The sequence below is a fragment of the Sorex fumeus genome, unplaced genomic scaffold (assembly GCF_029834395.1).
Source record: "Sorex fumeus unplaced genomic scaffold, SorFum_2.1 ptg000122l, whole genome shotgun sequence".
Lineage (NCBI taxonomy): Eukaryota > Metazoa > Chordata > Mammalia > Eulipotyphla > Soricidae > Sorex > Sorex fumeus.
The window spans coordinates 17,820,690-17,834,889 of record NW_026606179.1 but is presented as its reverse complement, the minus strand read 5'-3'; the positions used below and the strand labels follow the sequence as shown (position 1 = coordinate 17,834,889).

The window sequence follows — 14,200 nt, the reverse complement described above, 5'->3', positions numbered from 1 at the left end:
ATTTGAGCATCAGTGCAGGGTGGGGTAATGGGGTAATGAGGGGTTTGGGACAGAGGCGAGCTTGGCAGGCGGGCTCCTTCCTACTGCCCCTAGAGGTGCAGGCTGGGGGTGGGGGGTAGACAGCACCCCACTTGCCCCATAGCCTCAGATGAATGGGGCATGGGGGAGAAGGGCGGGGAGGGGTTGGCTGGGGATCAGGGTTTGGACTCCTCAGTCTATTCCAGCTAGGACACAGAGAGTAGTTAATACTTGGGACCAGGGCTCGGGGTGGGGGAGTCAACAGGATGTCTGAGCTTGAGACTGGACAGAGCAGGGAAGTCTGGGGGATACCCCCCCATTAGGACTCTGGCTGGAGGTCCTCAGATTCCCCCCAACCTCATCACCCAGAACTCTGACCTGGGGGCTGTATGGCACAGCTGGCTAGTGGCTGGATCCCTGTGGTGTGAGCAGCAGGGCCTGGCCGCAGAGACCGGCCCGCACCCCGCCTGCAGGCAGCACGTAGGTGCGACCATCAGCGGCCCTGGCAGGCGAGAAGTCAGTCAATTGCTGGTTGCTCTCACGGACGTGCTCGTAGTCCCACAGCAGGTAGTGCCAGCTCTTGCCCTGCTTAGCCAGGAGATAGACCAGGCCTGGGTTGCTGTCCTCGGGCAAGGGGGGTGGCTGGTGGGCCACACCAGGCACTGGCAGGAACAGGCCGGGAAGCTCTGGGTCCTCAGCATAACCGAAGTCCGGCACTCTTGGCACCCCCAGCAGGACCCCTGGGGAAAGAAGCTGTGAGTGGGGGGCCAAGGATGCTCCCTGATCCCCTGAGAAACGTGGGCAGACAGGGCCAGCTGCACACAGCAGGGTGCAGATCTGCCACTAAGTGGACACTAAAGCATGGGCTGAGGGGTGGTTCTGAGGGGCTGTAAGCAGCCAAGGGAGCATGGGGTGCTTCTGTTCCCCCCCCCCGCCCCAATTTCCAGAATGGGACAGGGAGGCCCAGCTATCCCAAGTCCTGACATGCCTGGTGGCCCCCAGGGGTGAGGACATGGGGGGGGGGGAGGTAGGCAGGACGCAATACTCACCTGCGCTTACTGCCCAGTGGGCCTTGTGGCCGCGCCGCTGACATGGCTCGTGGTTGAAGTCCTCATCGTAGCTGGAGCTGGGGTTAAGGGCAAAGCCGAGGTATGGCCCTGGACCTGCCTGTTCCCTGTCCCCCCTACCCCTGCCCAGTACCAGGATACGGGATGAGCAGCGGGTGTCCGGCGAGCAAATGCTGCAGGACGCGGTCTCGGTTTGGGGGGCCCAGGCCACCGCAGAGCAGCTCAGCCTGGCAGCCCAGTACCTCCTGGGCCAGCCTGCCCATGTCAGCCACTGCAGGATGGAACAAACCCGGAGCGGGGTCATGGGGTCAGGGCATCCATAACAGGACAGACAGTGAGGCCCAGAGAGGGTAAGCGGACAACCTGTGGCCACGCAGCAGCCCAGTTCCAGAGTCCACTGTCCTACTGGGTATGGACAAGCACAGGAGGAAAGGAAGCAGGCACGCCATGTCCCCTCGACCTCCCCAGACTCCCCTGGAGGTCACTTGGCCCCCACTCACCAGAGAACATCTCCCCCTGGGCGGTGAAGCCTCTATCCCGGGCGACCTGCACCAGCCTCTCCAGGGGGACACCACTGGGGGGCACCAGGAGGGCGCCCGCCATCCACAAGGCTACCAGCCCACACCTGCGGAGACAGGCCAGTCCCTCAACCCTGAGGATGTCTTCCCAGCACCCCCTCACCCGGCTGCCCGCCCCCCTCCCCGCCCCAGCTGGAATGTGGGGACCTGGCCGCAGGGTCAGGGTGAAGTGGGAGGGGCAGGGGGGATGTCACCCATGTTTCCCAGAAGATGCCAGAGTGGTTACTCTACAGCTGGTTCATTCCTTCCAGCTGCTGGTGGACGGGCAGGCTCCTGACGCCCCAAAAGGTCCCCTCTCCCAGGTGGGGGGTGCGGGGCACGTACTGGGGGCCTTCCTGGATGAGGGACGGCAGGTCAGCACAGAAGAGGAGCCACCGCAGGTCACTCCTGAAACTGAACACAACCCACTGGGACTGGGTCCTCCAGGTGCAGCCGGGGACACATAGTGGAACAGAGGCTCCCCTCCCCGGCCCCCCTCCATGGGCGGTCATCAGGGGCTAGACAGCATTGCTTCTTTTTTTTTTGGGGGGGTGCACACTCAGCAGAGTTCAGGGCTTACTCCTGGCTCTGTACTCCTGGCAGAACTTCAGATCAAACCTCACTCCTGGCGGGACTTCAGATGGAACCTCAGGTCAGACACATGCAAGGCAAGGGAGCACTAGCTTACTGGGGGAAATTTCTCAAGGGGTGTCTTCCTGTCTGACCTCTTTCTGGGATTTCCCTCAAGGTCCTCTCCTGGATGAGAGAAAGATCCAGAGTACAAACAAGCTGGAGGTGCTGGAGGTGTATGCCTCGCACACTGCTGACTCGGGTTCGATCCTTGGGATCCCATTTGGTCCCCTGAGCACCATGTGGAGTAATTCATGAGCACAGAGCCAGGAGTAACCCCTGAGTATCACTAGCTGTGACCCTGAAACAAAACAAAATAAAACATGCTGGAGGGGGCGACTCCCAAAGCACAAGGTAATCTCGGGCCCTGCCCTGTCCTTGGGGCTCTGGAGTGGGCAAGGCATGGGCAAGACTGAGGGCATCCCCTGTGGAGAGGCTTGCCTGCCAGATGGGTGGCAGAGCGCCTGGAGTCCCAAGGCCAGAGTTCAAACTGAGGTCCCTCTCTTCTTTTTGATATCGGGGCATACCTGGAGGTGCTCAGGGCTTACTTCTGGCTCCACAGTCAGGGAACTCTCCCGACGGTGCTCAGGGGACCACATGGGATGCTGGGACTTGAACCTGGGTCAGCCACGTGCAAGGCAAACACCCTCCCCACTGTCCTATGGCTCTGGTTCATGAGATTCCCCTCTTCTTAACTTGGTGGCTAAGCAGTTCCTTTCTAAGAGCTCCAGGATGGCTGTATCTTACAATAGCTCCTTGCTGCAAAGACCTTGAGAGAACTCAAGCAAAGAAAACTGGAAAACACACAGAAAATGCTGCCGGGCAGCGCAAGGCAATTCTATAAGAGGGGTGCATTCAATCGCGATCCAGAGCAGACTGGGAACTTGTCTGGGGAGCTAGATGTTTCTTTCTCCTGTGAATCTGGGAGTCACTTGTCCTGCTTCCTTTCAATCAGGCAAGTCATCATGAAACCAGCATCCCGAGCCTCAGGCCTAGCCCTTTTCCCTCCTGCCTGGCAGTGGACTTAGGGGCCCTCGAATCTCTCCTGGGCCCATCGACTGCTGCTGTCTTGGCAGGACACTCCTTGGAGAGAGTGGCCTTCTCATTTCCCTGCCACAAAAAAAAAAAAAAATCTGTGGGATATTTCTTGTAGCTCAGCGGTAGACTTCAGGCCTCTGATGTGTGAACCTGCATTGAATCTCTGGCACGGTGGGGGGGGGGGGATGCTTAAAAATTAAATGAAGGAAAAAAAAAAGACCATCACATAATTCTGAGCACGGTCCAAACAAAGCATGACTTGTGGGGCCCTGGGGCAGCAGTGGAGGTGTTGAATCTCTAGTCTACTATACTCAAGAGGAATATGAGAGTTTCAAATGTGGGGGGGGGGGGGAGATCCCCAGAGAGACAGTACAACAAGTAACGTACTTTGCCTTAAGTTCTACAGACCCAGGTACAATCTCTGGTCACCACACGGTTCCTTGAGCCCCACGGAATGATCCCTGATTACAAAGCCAGGTTTAAGTCTCGAGCACCACTAGGTGTAGCTCAATCTCACACACTCACACGCATGCACTTACTCGCACAAAGATAGGATGAGGGGCCAGAGAGATAGCACAGGAGGGCAGGGCATTTGCTTTGTACACAACACATCCGGATTTGATCCCTGGTCACCGCATGTCGTTCCTTGAGCCCCATGGCATGATCCCTGATTACAAAGCCAGGTGGAAGCCCTGAGCATCACCGGTGTAGCTCAAACATACACACACACACACACACACACACACACACACACACGTGCATGCAAAGAAACACACACACACACACAAACACACAAAGATAGCATGCAAAGATAGCATGAGGAGCCAGAGAAATAGTACAGAAAGGCAGGGCACTTGCTTTGCACACAACACATCCGGGTGTAGCTCAAACACACACACACACACACACGTGCATGCAAAGAGAGCATGAGGAGCCAGAGAAATAGTACAGAAAGGCAGGGCACTTGCTTTGCACACAACACATCCGGGCTAGATTCCCAGTGCCCACGGAGTCCCCCAAGTACCACCAGGAGTGATCTCTGAGCACAGAATCAGAAATAAGCCCTGAGAAAACGGTGGACCACAAGAGAAGCCAGGGTGGGTCGGGGACACCCTACCGGTCCTTCTGCAGCCTCAGGAGTCTCTTCACGTCCTCTTTGCTCCCGGGGACCGGGCCGGCCTTCTCCAAGGCCTCCTTCAGAAGCTGGCTCTTCTCCAGGCCGAATACATGAGGGGGAGCAACCCCTCTAGCAGGGGGTGGAGGCGGCAGTGGGGGTGGAGGGGCAGGGGCCGCCAGGCCATTGGGAAGTGGGAAAGTTAAGTCAGAGATATTTGGGGGTAGGGGAGGAGGTGAAGGAACGATGGGGGTCTGGGGTGCCGGGGCTCCTGAAGGAAGGACTGGCGACTCTTGAGGAGCGCATGGAGAGATCATCTCGGGGTTCAGTGGCATCTACAGAGAACCCAAGCGAGAAGTCTCCCCCAAAAAAGGGTTGGTCTCAGGGAGGGAGGTATTTCGAGCTGAATTGCCAAATTTGGAGGCTGAAGGAGACGGACAAGTCCTAGGGCTAAAATCCGTGATGCAGCAGCCACGGCTGACTCCGGAGGGAATGCAAATCGTGGCGATGGGTAAACTGACAGTGCACTTCTTCTTCTTCCGGGTCAGAGATGTCAAGCGCAGGGGTCAACTCTGGGATCCCGAAGCGCAGACCCTAGTGAGGGGTATGCAAAACCTGGAGACTAGAGTTAATCACGCTCCTCGTCTGGGGGACTAACAGCTGGGCTAGAGACCGCGGGAATTCTGACTCGGCCCTCCCCTCACATCCCACGGCCCGAGTTCAAAAACGTCCAGCTGACCTTTTGAGTCAGGAGGTCAAGAGGTCAAAAAGCTACAAGCGGGAAAAGCGGCCCATTTGTGGAGAAGGTCCCGAAACCAGGGGGCAACAAGAAAGCGCTCCCCGGGCGCGGGAACGCTGAGAGAACGCTGAGGTGACTGCGAGACGTGTTACAGCTGAGCCCGAGAACGGAGGCTGGAAACGACACGCGCCTCCCATGCCCGCAAAATGGCGGCCGCGGAACACCCCGCCCCTCGCCAGTCACGTGGGGGGCGGCCCCTCGCGCCCGCTCCCGGCGATCACGTGACAGCGCGCGGCGTGGGCGGCCGAGGCCCTTTGCCCGGACGGCCTCCGGATGAACCGGCCGCGCGAGCCGAGTCACGATTGGCGAGAAGCGCCTGAGGAGGCGCGGTCTTCTCCCATTGGTCTGTCTCCCAGGAGGCGGGCTTTTCCCTGCCTAGGCGGGAATCCACGCCTGACTTTGATTGGGGCTCAGGGACGAGACTTAGTCTAATTGGTTTCTACGTCGAGTTTCCACGCGGATATTGGCTTGTAGGACGGCAAAGGCGGGGCCGGGACTGAGTTTTGTGTAGGAACCCGATCACAAAGCAAGCGCCACTTGTGGGAACTTGTGGCTCTTTCAAGGTGAGCTATGAGGGCGCAGTTGGTGTTCGGCACCAGACGGGTGGTGCTCCTGACTCCGGGTCTCCACGTGTCTCGCGTAGGAAAACTAGTTCCCACTGAGAAGCCAAGGACTCTTTCCTTACTTAGCTAGCTATTACATCCAGGTTCTTTCTCCTGGCCCTGGCCCGCCCCTTTGAGTGTATAGACCAATGAGAATCGCCATTTCGGGACGCTCCGCCCACTGGTCGCGAAAGGCATCCTGGGAGTGGTAGTAAACGCCTGGCGCGTTCCCGCACCACGCGGAGAAGGAGCAGTGTCGCGCGCTCGCGTTTTGGTTTAACTTCCTTCTCCTTCGTTCCTCCCCGCGCCTTCCGCCACAAAGGAGCAGCCAGTGGAGCCCATTTGGGGGCAAAAAGATTTTTGGAGAAACCAAGTGCTGAAGTTTTTCCTTTTTTCAGCCCTCCCTCGGCGTCTCGCTCCATGGCGGTTCCCGAGGCCCGCCCCAACCACACTATTTATATCAACAATCTCAACGAGAAGATCAAGAAGGATGGTGAGTTCTCGGGGGAGTTGAATTGTCTCCAGACCGTCCTGCATGAACTCTTCCCCCGCCCGCCGCCTTCCCGGCATCCTCCGCTCTCCGTTTCCCTCCAGCCCGACTGTTGGAGCCTCGCGCGCGCCGCCCTTTCAGTCGGCCCCTCTCTCAGTCGCCCCACGTCGTACACACCCTCCTGGTCACTGTCGATCGACTCGCAACTCCTCCTTCTAGAAGCCTTCCCTCAACCCTTTTTGCCCACGACTTCCTCGAGCAACAAGCTTCTCACTTCCTCTAGATTTCGGACCCTCCTCCCCCCACTAGACCCCCCCCCCCCGGTTTTGGCATCCTTATGGCTTTGATGGGGGGTGGGCGTGATTTACTTGAGCTCCATGAGCCTGAAGCCTGGAAATTAGTCACTCTCCTCGTCTCGGACTAAACGCAAGATTTCTCAAATATCGGAGAGAGGACGGAACAACGGTGGCTCACACACGCCTGATCAGGCTCACAAGGCCTGATGCCTTATCTTGCTCTGAGGTTCATTGTTCGCGAGGCTGCAGGAAGGAGCCCGTGTTCCCATTTCTCAAGCTAGGAGACTGAGGCCAGGGCTCCCGTAGCTTGCCCAGGGTCACACGCAGCAAGGGTTGGAGCCAGCAGCACTGAAGCTTGGGCTTCGGGATTAGATTATGGGGGAGAGGGGGTGTAGAGCACTTGTAGCATCAAGGATGTGGGAGGGCATCCCATCCCCCACTTATATTGCTGACGTCAGGTATACTTTTCCAGTTTTTCTTCAATAACTTACGGACTTTCTGGGACCTTATAGGCCCCCAACCCCTTTTTTTGTGGCCCCACCAGCTGGTACTCCTTCTGACTCTGCTTGGGAATCATTCCAGCGGGTACTTGGAGATCATTTAGTGCTGGAGATCAAGCCTAGGGTTCCTGTATGAAGAGCATGCACACCAACCCTCTGTACTGCCTTCCAGCCCTGTATCCTCCATTTTGTTTAGGTTTTGTCCGTGGGACACCCAGCAATTATCAGGGCTAACTCCTGGCTCTGCACCCAGAATCACTCCTGGCAGTGCTTAGGAGACCCTATGGGGTGCTGGGCATCGAACCCGGGTTGGCTGTGTGCAAGACAAATGCCCTACTTGCTGTACTACCACTCTGGCCCCTCAGTTATATTTTGGAAGTTGTGTCACTTGGCTGGGCTTGGGAACATATGGTGGCGGGGATATAATCGGTATCGGCCACCTCTCCTGTACTCCATTACTATATTGAAATTGAGACTTGGGCAGATCGTTCACATGGATGTTACAGGGACTGAATCTCCATGTTGGCACTGCTGCCTCTGGTCCTGCAGTTGGAGGGGGCGTGGTGAATGATCTCTTGGGACAGATGCCAGAGGACCTCCTAGTGGGACACAAGTTGAGGTGCTTGCTGGGCGGGAGGGGTGCTCACGGGTCTTCTTCACTTGGGTTGAGTGCCAGGTTGCTTTCTTTCTATTGAGGTGCCTCTCATGCCAGCCTGTGCTGTTGCCAGAACCCTCCCCCCCCCCCGCCCCTTTTAGCACTAGGGCTCACAAATAAATAGCTGCGGTGCCAGAATCCTGTGGAATACCAGGGATTCGAACCCAGGAACAGTTGCTGCTTGCAAGGCAGGAGCTCTCTCTGGGCTCCTCCTTTGGGCTGAGAGCCTCATGGCAGACCTTTGTGTGAGATCTGACCCTGTTCTTTTCTCTGCTGTGAGGAGAGGCAGTGAGGGGTAGTGGTGCAGAGCCCTTGGACCCTGGCTCCGATCCCTGCTCTGCTGGGTCTGTGCTCCCTGCAACTGTGGGTGAGTCCTCCCGATTATTCAGTCTCTTGGAGCTGCTTTCCGTGTTGGTTTAAAAAAAAATAATTACTCTCTCTGAGTGGTTCTGAATTCCATGGCATTCTCCCGGTGAAGTACTTCATGATATCCTCCCCATGATGCTGGGGAAAAGCTGGTGAGCAGTGGAGTGGGGGTGGAGGGGGCTTTCAGGTCTTCAGGGGACAGCCTGGTGGCAAGGGAACCTGCTTGTTGGCAGAGAGTGGGCAGTGCCATGAGGATAGCAAACTGGTTTTGAGGAGGGACATCACATGAGAGGGCATCAGTCCCTATGCTCCAGGTAGACCTCTGAGGTGGTGGCGTTAGGTTGAGATCTGGGTGACTGGAAGGAGGTAGCCAGGGACAACTCAGGAGCAAGGCATGCTTGGTAGAGCATTTGGGCAAGGATGCTGAGGCGGGTCATTAGGGGGGCAGAGTGACTGGAGGTGGAGCGATACCAGCCGTGACAACGTCACTCAGGCCTTTGTCAAGGTATTGGTGACATGGGCAAGAAGTTCCTCTGGTCTTTGCCTTGTGCAGCACCTGCAGGGGTTTCCTTTCCCCTTGACTGGACTCCTGGGCAGCTGCTCTGGAGGGCTGCTGACCCATGACATTCTGTGTGTTCTGTCACTTTTCCTGGGAATTTCTGTCCGGCTGCAGTTTTCTCTGGACAGGGGTACTTGGGGTCCAGGAGGTGATGCCAAGGGCTCTGGTCACCCATGGGTCTGCCATCCCCCGTTGCAGAGCTGAAGAAATCCCTGTACGCCATCTTCTCCCAGTTTGGCCAGATCCTGGACATTCTGGTCTCAAGGAGCCTGAAGATGAGAGGTCAGGCCTTCGTCATCTTCAAGGAGGTCAGCAGCGCCACCAATGCCCTGCGCTCCATGCAGGGCTTCCCCTTCTACGACAAGCCCATGGTGAGCACTGGAGGGGAATTCGGGGGGTTGAGTATGTATGTGGGACTGGAGATACCTGTCCCTCTTGTCAGTGGAGCTGTAAATGCACTGGTGTCAGGGCTGTTGATGGAATTCAGCAAAGTGTGGGGAGGGGACTTCGGTGAGGTACCTCTTTCAGTCTAGGGGTTCAGGAAAGGCTCTTTGGGTGAGGGGAGATGGGAAGGAGGGGGAAGAGGGAGAGAATGTTAGGCAGAGGCAGCACGTTGGTAAGGCCTGTGTGCCAGCACCTGTGTGGCAGGGGGGTGGTTAGTTCATTGGGCCAGGACCAGGCTGTGCAGGAGGAGGAGGAGAGAACAGGACAGGGTGGTGGACAGTCAGAAGGTAAGTGGGAGGCCGGTGCACATGCGTTGCATTTAGCAGCAATCCAGGGGTATCTACCAGCATCACTGACTGGCCCACAAACCAACCAACCTCAAAGGGTAAGTAGTAAGCCAAGGAGTCTGCAGTTCAGAGGGGAGACATGGCTTAAAGAGCCTGGATGAGAATTCCTGGCGCCCATTAGCCCACTTTTTTGCACCTGTGTCTGTTCTGATTCTCATGTATCACCTGGTTAGAATGTGGCCTCTGACCATCTCAGTAACAGTAAGTGTCCGTGCAGGTCCTACAGCAAGTTGCCTCTGTGTGGAAAGCAGTGCCACACTGCCTGGAACTTTCAGCTTTCTTGCCTCTGCCTGTTGTCACCTCTGGGTATTTGAGTTTCTGATTTCTGGAGCAGCTAGAAATAGACCCTGTGCATACGAGCCATCCACCCGGGACCCGGGCTCCAGCTGTGTAGACTGGAGCACAGGTTCACCCCCTGTACTTCATGGTCCCCAGAAAACTGCTAAGAGCGATCCTGAGCTGAGACTAACCCTCCCTCACCAGCCTGTGGTCACCCTCTGACCTACCTCCCCACTATTCCTCACTATAATGTAGGTCCTATCCTGTGCTTGAATGCATGGGAATGGTCCTAAAACCCTGTCTGCTCCCTCTGTTTCAAATAGCCGTCTGCCTTCTCCTTCCCACTGGTTCCTGCCACTCCCCTCCCTCATCAAGGCTGGTCTTTGACTGTGCCACCAGTTCCATCCTGGTGTGTGGGGAGTAATCACTGCTCCCTTCTCTCTGATGTGAATGAAGGTTGACTTGGGCCTGACTCCCTGCGCCCATGCTCCACCAGTGTGACTCTGCAGTCCCTCTCTTCAGCCTCTGCTCTCTGCTTGCAGCGCATCCAGTATGCGAAGACCGACTCGGATATCATTGCCAAGATGAAGGGCACCTTCGTGGAACGGGACCGTAAGCGGGAGAAGAGGAAGCCCAAGAGCCAAGAGACGCCGGCGGCCAAGAAGGCTGTGCAGGGTGGGGCGGCTGCGCCCGTTGTAGGTGCTGTCCAGGGGCCCGTCCCGGTAAGCGGGGTGGGGGGGTGTTGAGGAGGGTTCTCCCTGCAGAGTTCAAGCTCCCCATTCCCCTCATTTTCCTTTCCTTTGTATTTCTCTCTTTGGGGAGCTGAGGGCCACACTGGGTGGTATTCAGGGATAACTAGGGCTCTAAGTTTACCAGGGGATCGTGGGGTATTGAAGCTTGAATCCCAGCTTCCTGCATGCAGAACACATGCTGAGCCAGTTGAGCTCACCCAGCCTCTTTTCCTCCCCCACCCCCATTGTCATCATGCTAGTGGTAACACACACTGGGCTTTGGGGTTGAACCTTGACCCTTGCAGTACTAGGCGTGAGGTCGCTCCCTGAGCCCACTCCCACCTCCATTCCCTGTAGAGCTTGTGTAGTGCTGGGGTGATGGTCTGTGTACTTGGAAAAACCTCTCCCGGCCTCCCTGCTTCTGAAGTTTGTATCTTTAAATGATTTTATTAGTAGATCATTCAGAGATGACTATTAATGGACTTAATCCTGGAAAATAACAGGATGTAAAGTCAATATGGAAAAAAAGCCGGTTTTATTTCCATATGCTGACAAATGAGTTCAGGTCAGAGAGATAGTACAGAGGGTAGGGCACTTGCCTTGAACATAGCTGACCCAGCTTCAGTGTCTGAGTTGAGTTCACCTGATGTGCATGCGCGCACACACATACACACACACACACACACACACACAACACATAACACACCCGCCCCAACCTCCTCCCCAAAACTAATAAACAAGTAGACTTCAAGTGATTTAAAAAAAAACTCTCCAAGGAGACCAACAAAAGATGTAAAGCATTCCCCGGAAGCTGCCACTGGAGGTGTGGCAGTGGGGTTCATGCTTTGCATGTTCAAGGGTCAATCATTGGATCAACCCCTGGCATCCCCCCTTTAGTTCCGTCCCCTCACGAAAATTGTTCCATTGAGCATCTACTATGCGGAAAATGCTGGGCACTGGATCAAGGGTATCACCACAAACAAAAGAGGGTGAATGTCCTCTGGATAGGACTAAGGAAATAAGGGCCAGAGAAGGAGGACAGTGGGTCATGCACTTTCTGTATCGTTTACAAGGGGTGCAACCCTCTGCCCTGTATAGGATCTCCTGCAGCCTATCAGGAATTAGCACAGAGCCAGGAGTAAGTCCCAAGCATAGCTGTGTCACCCCCCCAACACTTAAAAAAAATCAGAAATGTTTCTTTAGGTGCTAGGAGACGGCTAATTTTTTGTTTGGTATGTTTTTTGTTAGAGCTTTTTGCTTAACTGTTCCCTTGGGTTCTGGTTCTGTTTGGGTCTTCCTCCATGTGTCCCCACCTGCACCCCTCTAACTCCCAACCCCTCTGTCTACAGGGCATGCCACCCATGACCCAGGCACCCCGCATCATGCACCACATGCCGGGCCAGCCTCCCTACATGCCGCCACCTGGCATGATCCCGCCGCCAGGCCTCGCACCGGGCCAGCTCCCCCCAGGGGCCATGCCCCCTCAGCAGCTCATGCCTGGTCAGATGCCACCTGCCCAGCCTGTAAGTGCTTAGTCCCGAGATACCCCGGGTCTCGTTACAGTAGAACACAGAAGAAGAGGGGAAGGGTGGGCTGTGTGCATTGGCACCCTAGAAGTGCTGTGGGTTGATTAGCTGAGTAGAGGTGGGGGGGGACTTGAGAGGAAGTGGGGTGTTGGGGGGAATGGGGGCCGGCCTCTGTTCATTTTCATTCATTCCGGAACTTCGTGACAGGCACCAGCCTATGCACGTATCCGTGCCCTGCAGTCTATGGGATTTAAGGGGTGTGGGGAGGCTTACCATGCAGGAACGCTGGGAATGCCTGGTGGGCGTGCTGGATTCCCACACACTCATGCATCCTGTTTCTGCCTCACAGCTTTCAGAAAACCCACCCAATCACATCTTGTTCCTCACCAACCTGCCTGAAGAGACCAACGAGCTCATGCTGTCCATGCTTTTCAACCAGTACGTGGGGCTGGATGGGGAGGGCAGCAGTGTCCCCACGGAGGTGGGGCTGGTTCTGTCCACGCCCTGAGTTTGCTTAGCTTTGTAGATGAGGCAGATGGATGTGCCTTTATCAATTCACCCTGGCCTCTTTCTAAGTTAAAATTGGAGTGTTGGTACAGTGGGGAGAGTGTTTGCTTTGCTCAGGTTCAATCCCTGCATTTCATAGGGTTTCCTGAGCTCCGCCAAGAGTGATTCCTGATGCAGAGCCAGGAATAACCCCTGAGCATTGCTGAGTGTGGCCCAAAAACAGCAATAAAAATCTTGGAGAGGTGTAGGTATATGTAGAGCCGCAGTGAAATTGAGGTATTTTTTGAACCAAACATTGAGCCGGAGACATAGTACAGCGAGTAGGGCTTTTGCCTTTCATGCGACCAACCCGAGTTCAATCCCCGGCATCCCATATGGTCCCCCGGGCACTGCCAGGAGTAATTCCTGAGTACAGAACCAGGAATAACCCGAGCATTGCTTGGTGTGACCTAAAAAAAGAGAGAGAGAGAACTAGACATCATTTGCACCTAAAGATGTAGTTTTATTTCTTCGCTTTGGGGCCACAGCGGGCAGGACTCGGGGCTGACTCCTGGCTCTGTACAGGGGACTCTAGAGTGGGTCGGGTATGCCAGGCATGCGCCTTACTCCATTCTGTCTTTCCAGCTCAAAGAATGCCTTTCTAAGAACGCTCAGGAGAAATAGGGTACCTCTTATACAGCATGGCTCCCTGTGGGGGAGGGAGGACAGGGAAATAGCAGAAAAAGCAGCTCAGCAGTACCATGGAAGTGCTTCAACTGTGCCAGAGTATCAGCCAAGGGATGTGGCCCTAAGTGTGTGTGCCTCTACCCCTGTCCCCTCTCCCCGTCATCACAGCAACAGCAGAGGGAAGGGGGGATTGGCAGGGAGCACACCCAGGAGTCCTTAGGGGCTACTGTGGCTCTGCTCAGGAGTGACCCAAAAGTAGGGTGCCTTAACCCCACCCAGACAGTGGGATCTTTTTGGAGTGGAGATAGATGGGTTACACATGGGGAAGGACTCAGGTCAGCAGTGTTCTATTGATTTTTATGGTCCTGGGGAATGAACTCCAGCCCCCCTCCCCCCACGTTTGAACCAGCCACTCAGCTGTTGAGCTACACTGCTAGCCCAGGTTACGGGGGTCCGAAGTGACGTGCTTGCAATGTATGAACTCGTTTCTATTTGGGTTCCCAGTTCAGCATTATGTGCTGGGTAATTGACTGTTAGGACTGTCCTTTGTGTTATAAGTTAACCCCTAGGTGCCCCAGAATGTTTCAGGGAAATGCCCCCATCTGAATCCCTGGGCTGTCATTCTTTCAGGTTCCCTGGCTTCAAGGAGGTACGGCTGGTGCCCGGGCGGCATGACATTGCCTTTGTGGAGTTTGACAACGAGGTGCAGGCAGGGGCGGCTCGAGATGCCCTGCAAGGCTTCAAGATCACCCAGAACAATGCCATGAAGATATCTTTTGCCAAGAAGTAGCACCTTTCCCCCCCACCCCTGGCCTGCCCCTCACCCCTGTTTGGGGACCTCCCCTTCCCTCTTTGGCTCAGCCCCCTGAAGGTAAGTCCCCCTCAGGGGCCTTCTTGGAGCTGTGTGTGCGAGTGTGTGGTCACACAGCATTGTACCCAGAGTCTGTCCCCAGACATTGCACCTGGCGCTGTTAGGCCGGAATTAAAGTTGACGTTTGGTTTTTCACAA

General features: G+C 55.8%; 2 protein-coding genes across 4 annotated transcripts; one reads left to right on the top strand and one right to left on the bottom strand.

The window, feature by feature from the left end:
• Positions 1-169: 169 nt before the first annotated feature.
• Positions 170-5,362, bottom strand: ACTMAP (actin maturation protease). 2 transcript variants are annotated; one of them, XM_056136968.1, is made up of 7 exons: positions 5,164-5,362; positions 4,428-5,018; positions 1,988-2,056; positions 1,586-1,710; positions 1,227-1,356; positions 1,068-1,138; positions 170-758 (listed from the first exon to the last, which is right to left on the bottom strand). In XM_056136968.1, the coding sequence occupies exons 2-7, from the start codon at positions 4,757-4,759 to the stop codon at positions 421-423; spliced, it is 1,065 nt and encodes a 354-aa protein (XP_055992943.1). In that variant the 5' UTR covers positions 4,760-5,018; positions 5,164-5,362; the 3' UTR covers positions 170-420. The 2 variants fall into 2 exon arrangements, with proteins under 2 accessions (XP_055992943.1, XP_055992942.1); XM_056136967.1 differs by having other exon boundaries at positions 4,428-5,362.
• A 791-nt stretch (positions 5,363-6,153) lies between these two features.
• Positions 6,154-14,200, top strand: SNRPA (small nuclear ribonucleoprotein polypeptide A). Of its 2 annotated transcripts, none has more exons than XM_056136970.1 (6): positions 6,154-6,318; positions 8,890-9,062; positions 10,304-10,456; positions 11,842-12,015; positions 12,368-12,456; positions 13,822-14,200. In XM_056136970.1, the coding sequence occupies exons 1-6, from the start codon at positions 6,246-6,248 to the stop codon at positions 13,979-13,981; spliced, it is 822 nt and encodes a 273-aa protein (XP_055992945.1). In that variant the 5' UTR covers positions 6,154-6,245; the 3' UTR covers positions 13,982-14,200. The 2 variants fall into 2 exon arrangements, with proteins under 2 accessions (XP_055992945.1, XP_055992944.1); XM_056136969.1 differs by having other exon boundaries at positions 10,304-10,483.

Coding starts and splice junctions, on each gene's coding strand:
- ACTMAP (XM_056136967.1), bottom strand. CDS start 4,759: ATGCCACTGAACCCCGAGATGATCTCTCCATGCGCTCCTCAAGAGTCG. Junction 1,357..1,585: donor CCAGGGGGAGATGTTCTCTG/GTGAGTGGGGGC, acceptor TCCATCCTGCAG/TGGCTGACATGGGCAGGCTG. Junction 1,139..1,226: donor GGACACCCGCTGCTCATCCC/GTATCCTGGTAC, acceptor CCCCAGCTCCAG/CTACGATGAGGACTTCAACC.
- SNRPA (XM_056136969.1), top strand. CDS start 6,246: ATGGCGGTTCCCGAGGCCCGCCCCAACCACACTATTTATATCAACAAT. Junction 6,319..8,889: donor CGAGAAGATCAAGAAGGATG/GTGAGTTCTCGG, acceptor CCCCCGTTGCAG/AGCTGAAGAAATCCCTGTAC. Junction 9,063..10,303: donor CCTTCTACGACAAGCCCATG/GTGAGCACTGGA, acceptor CTCTGCTTGCAG/CGCATCCAGTATGCGAAGAC.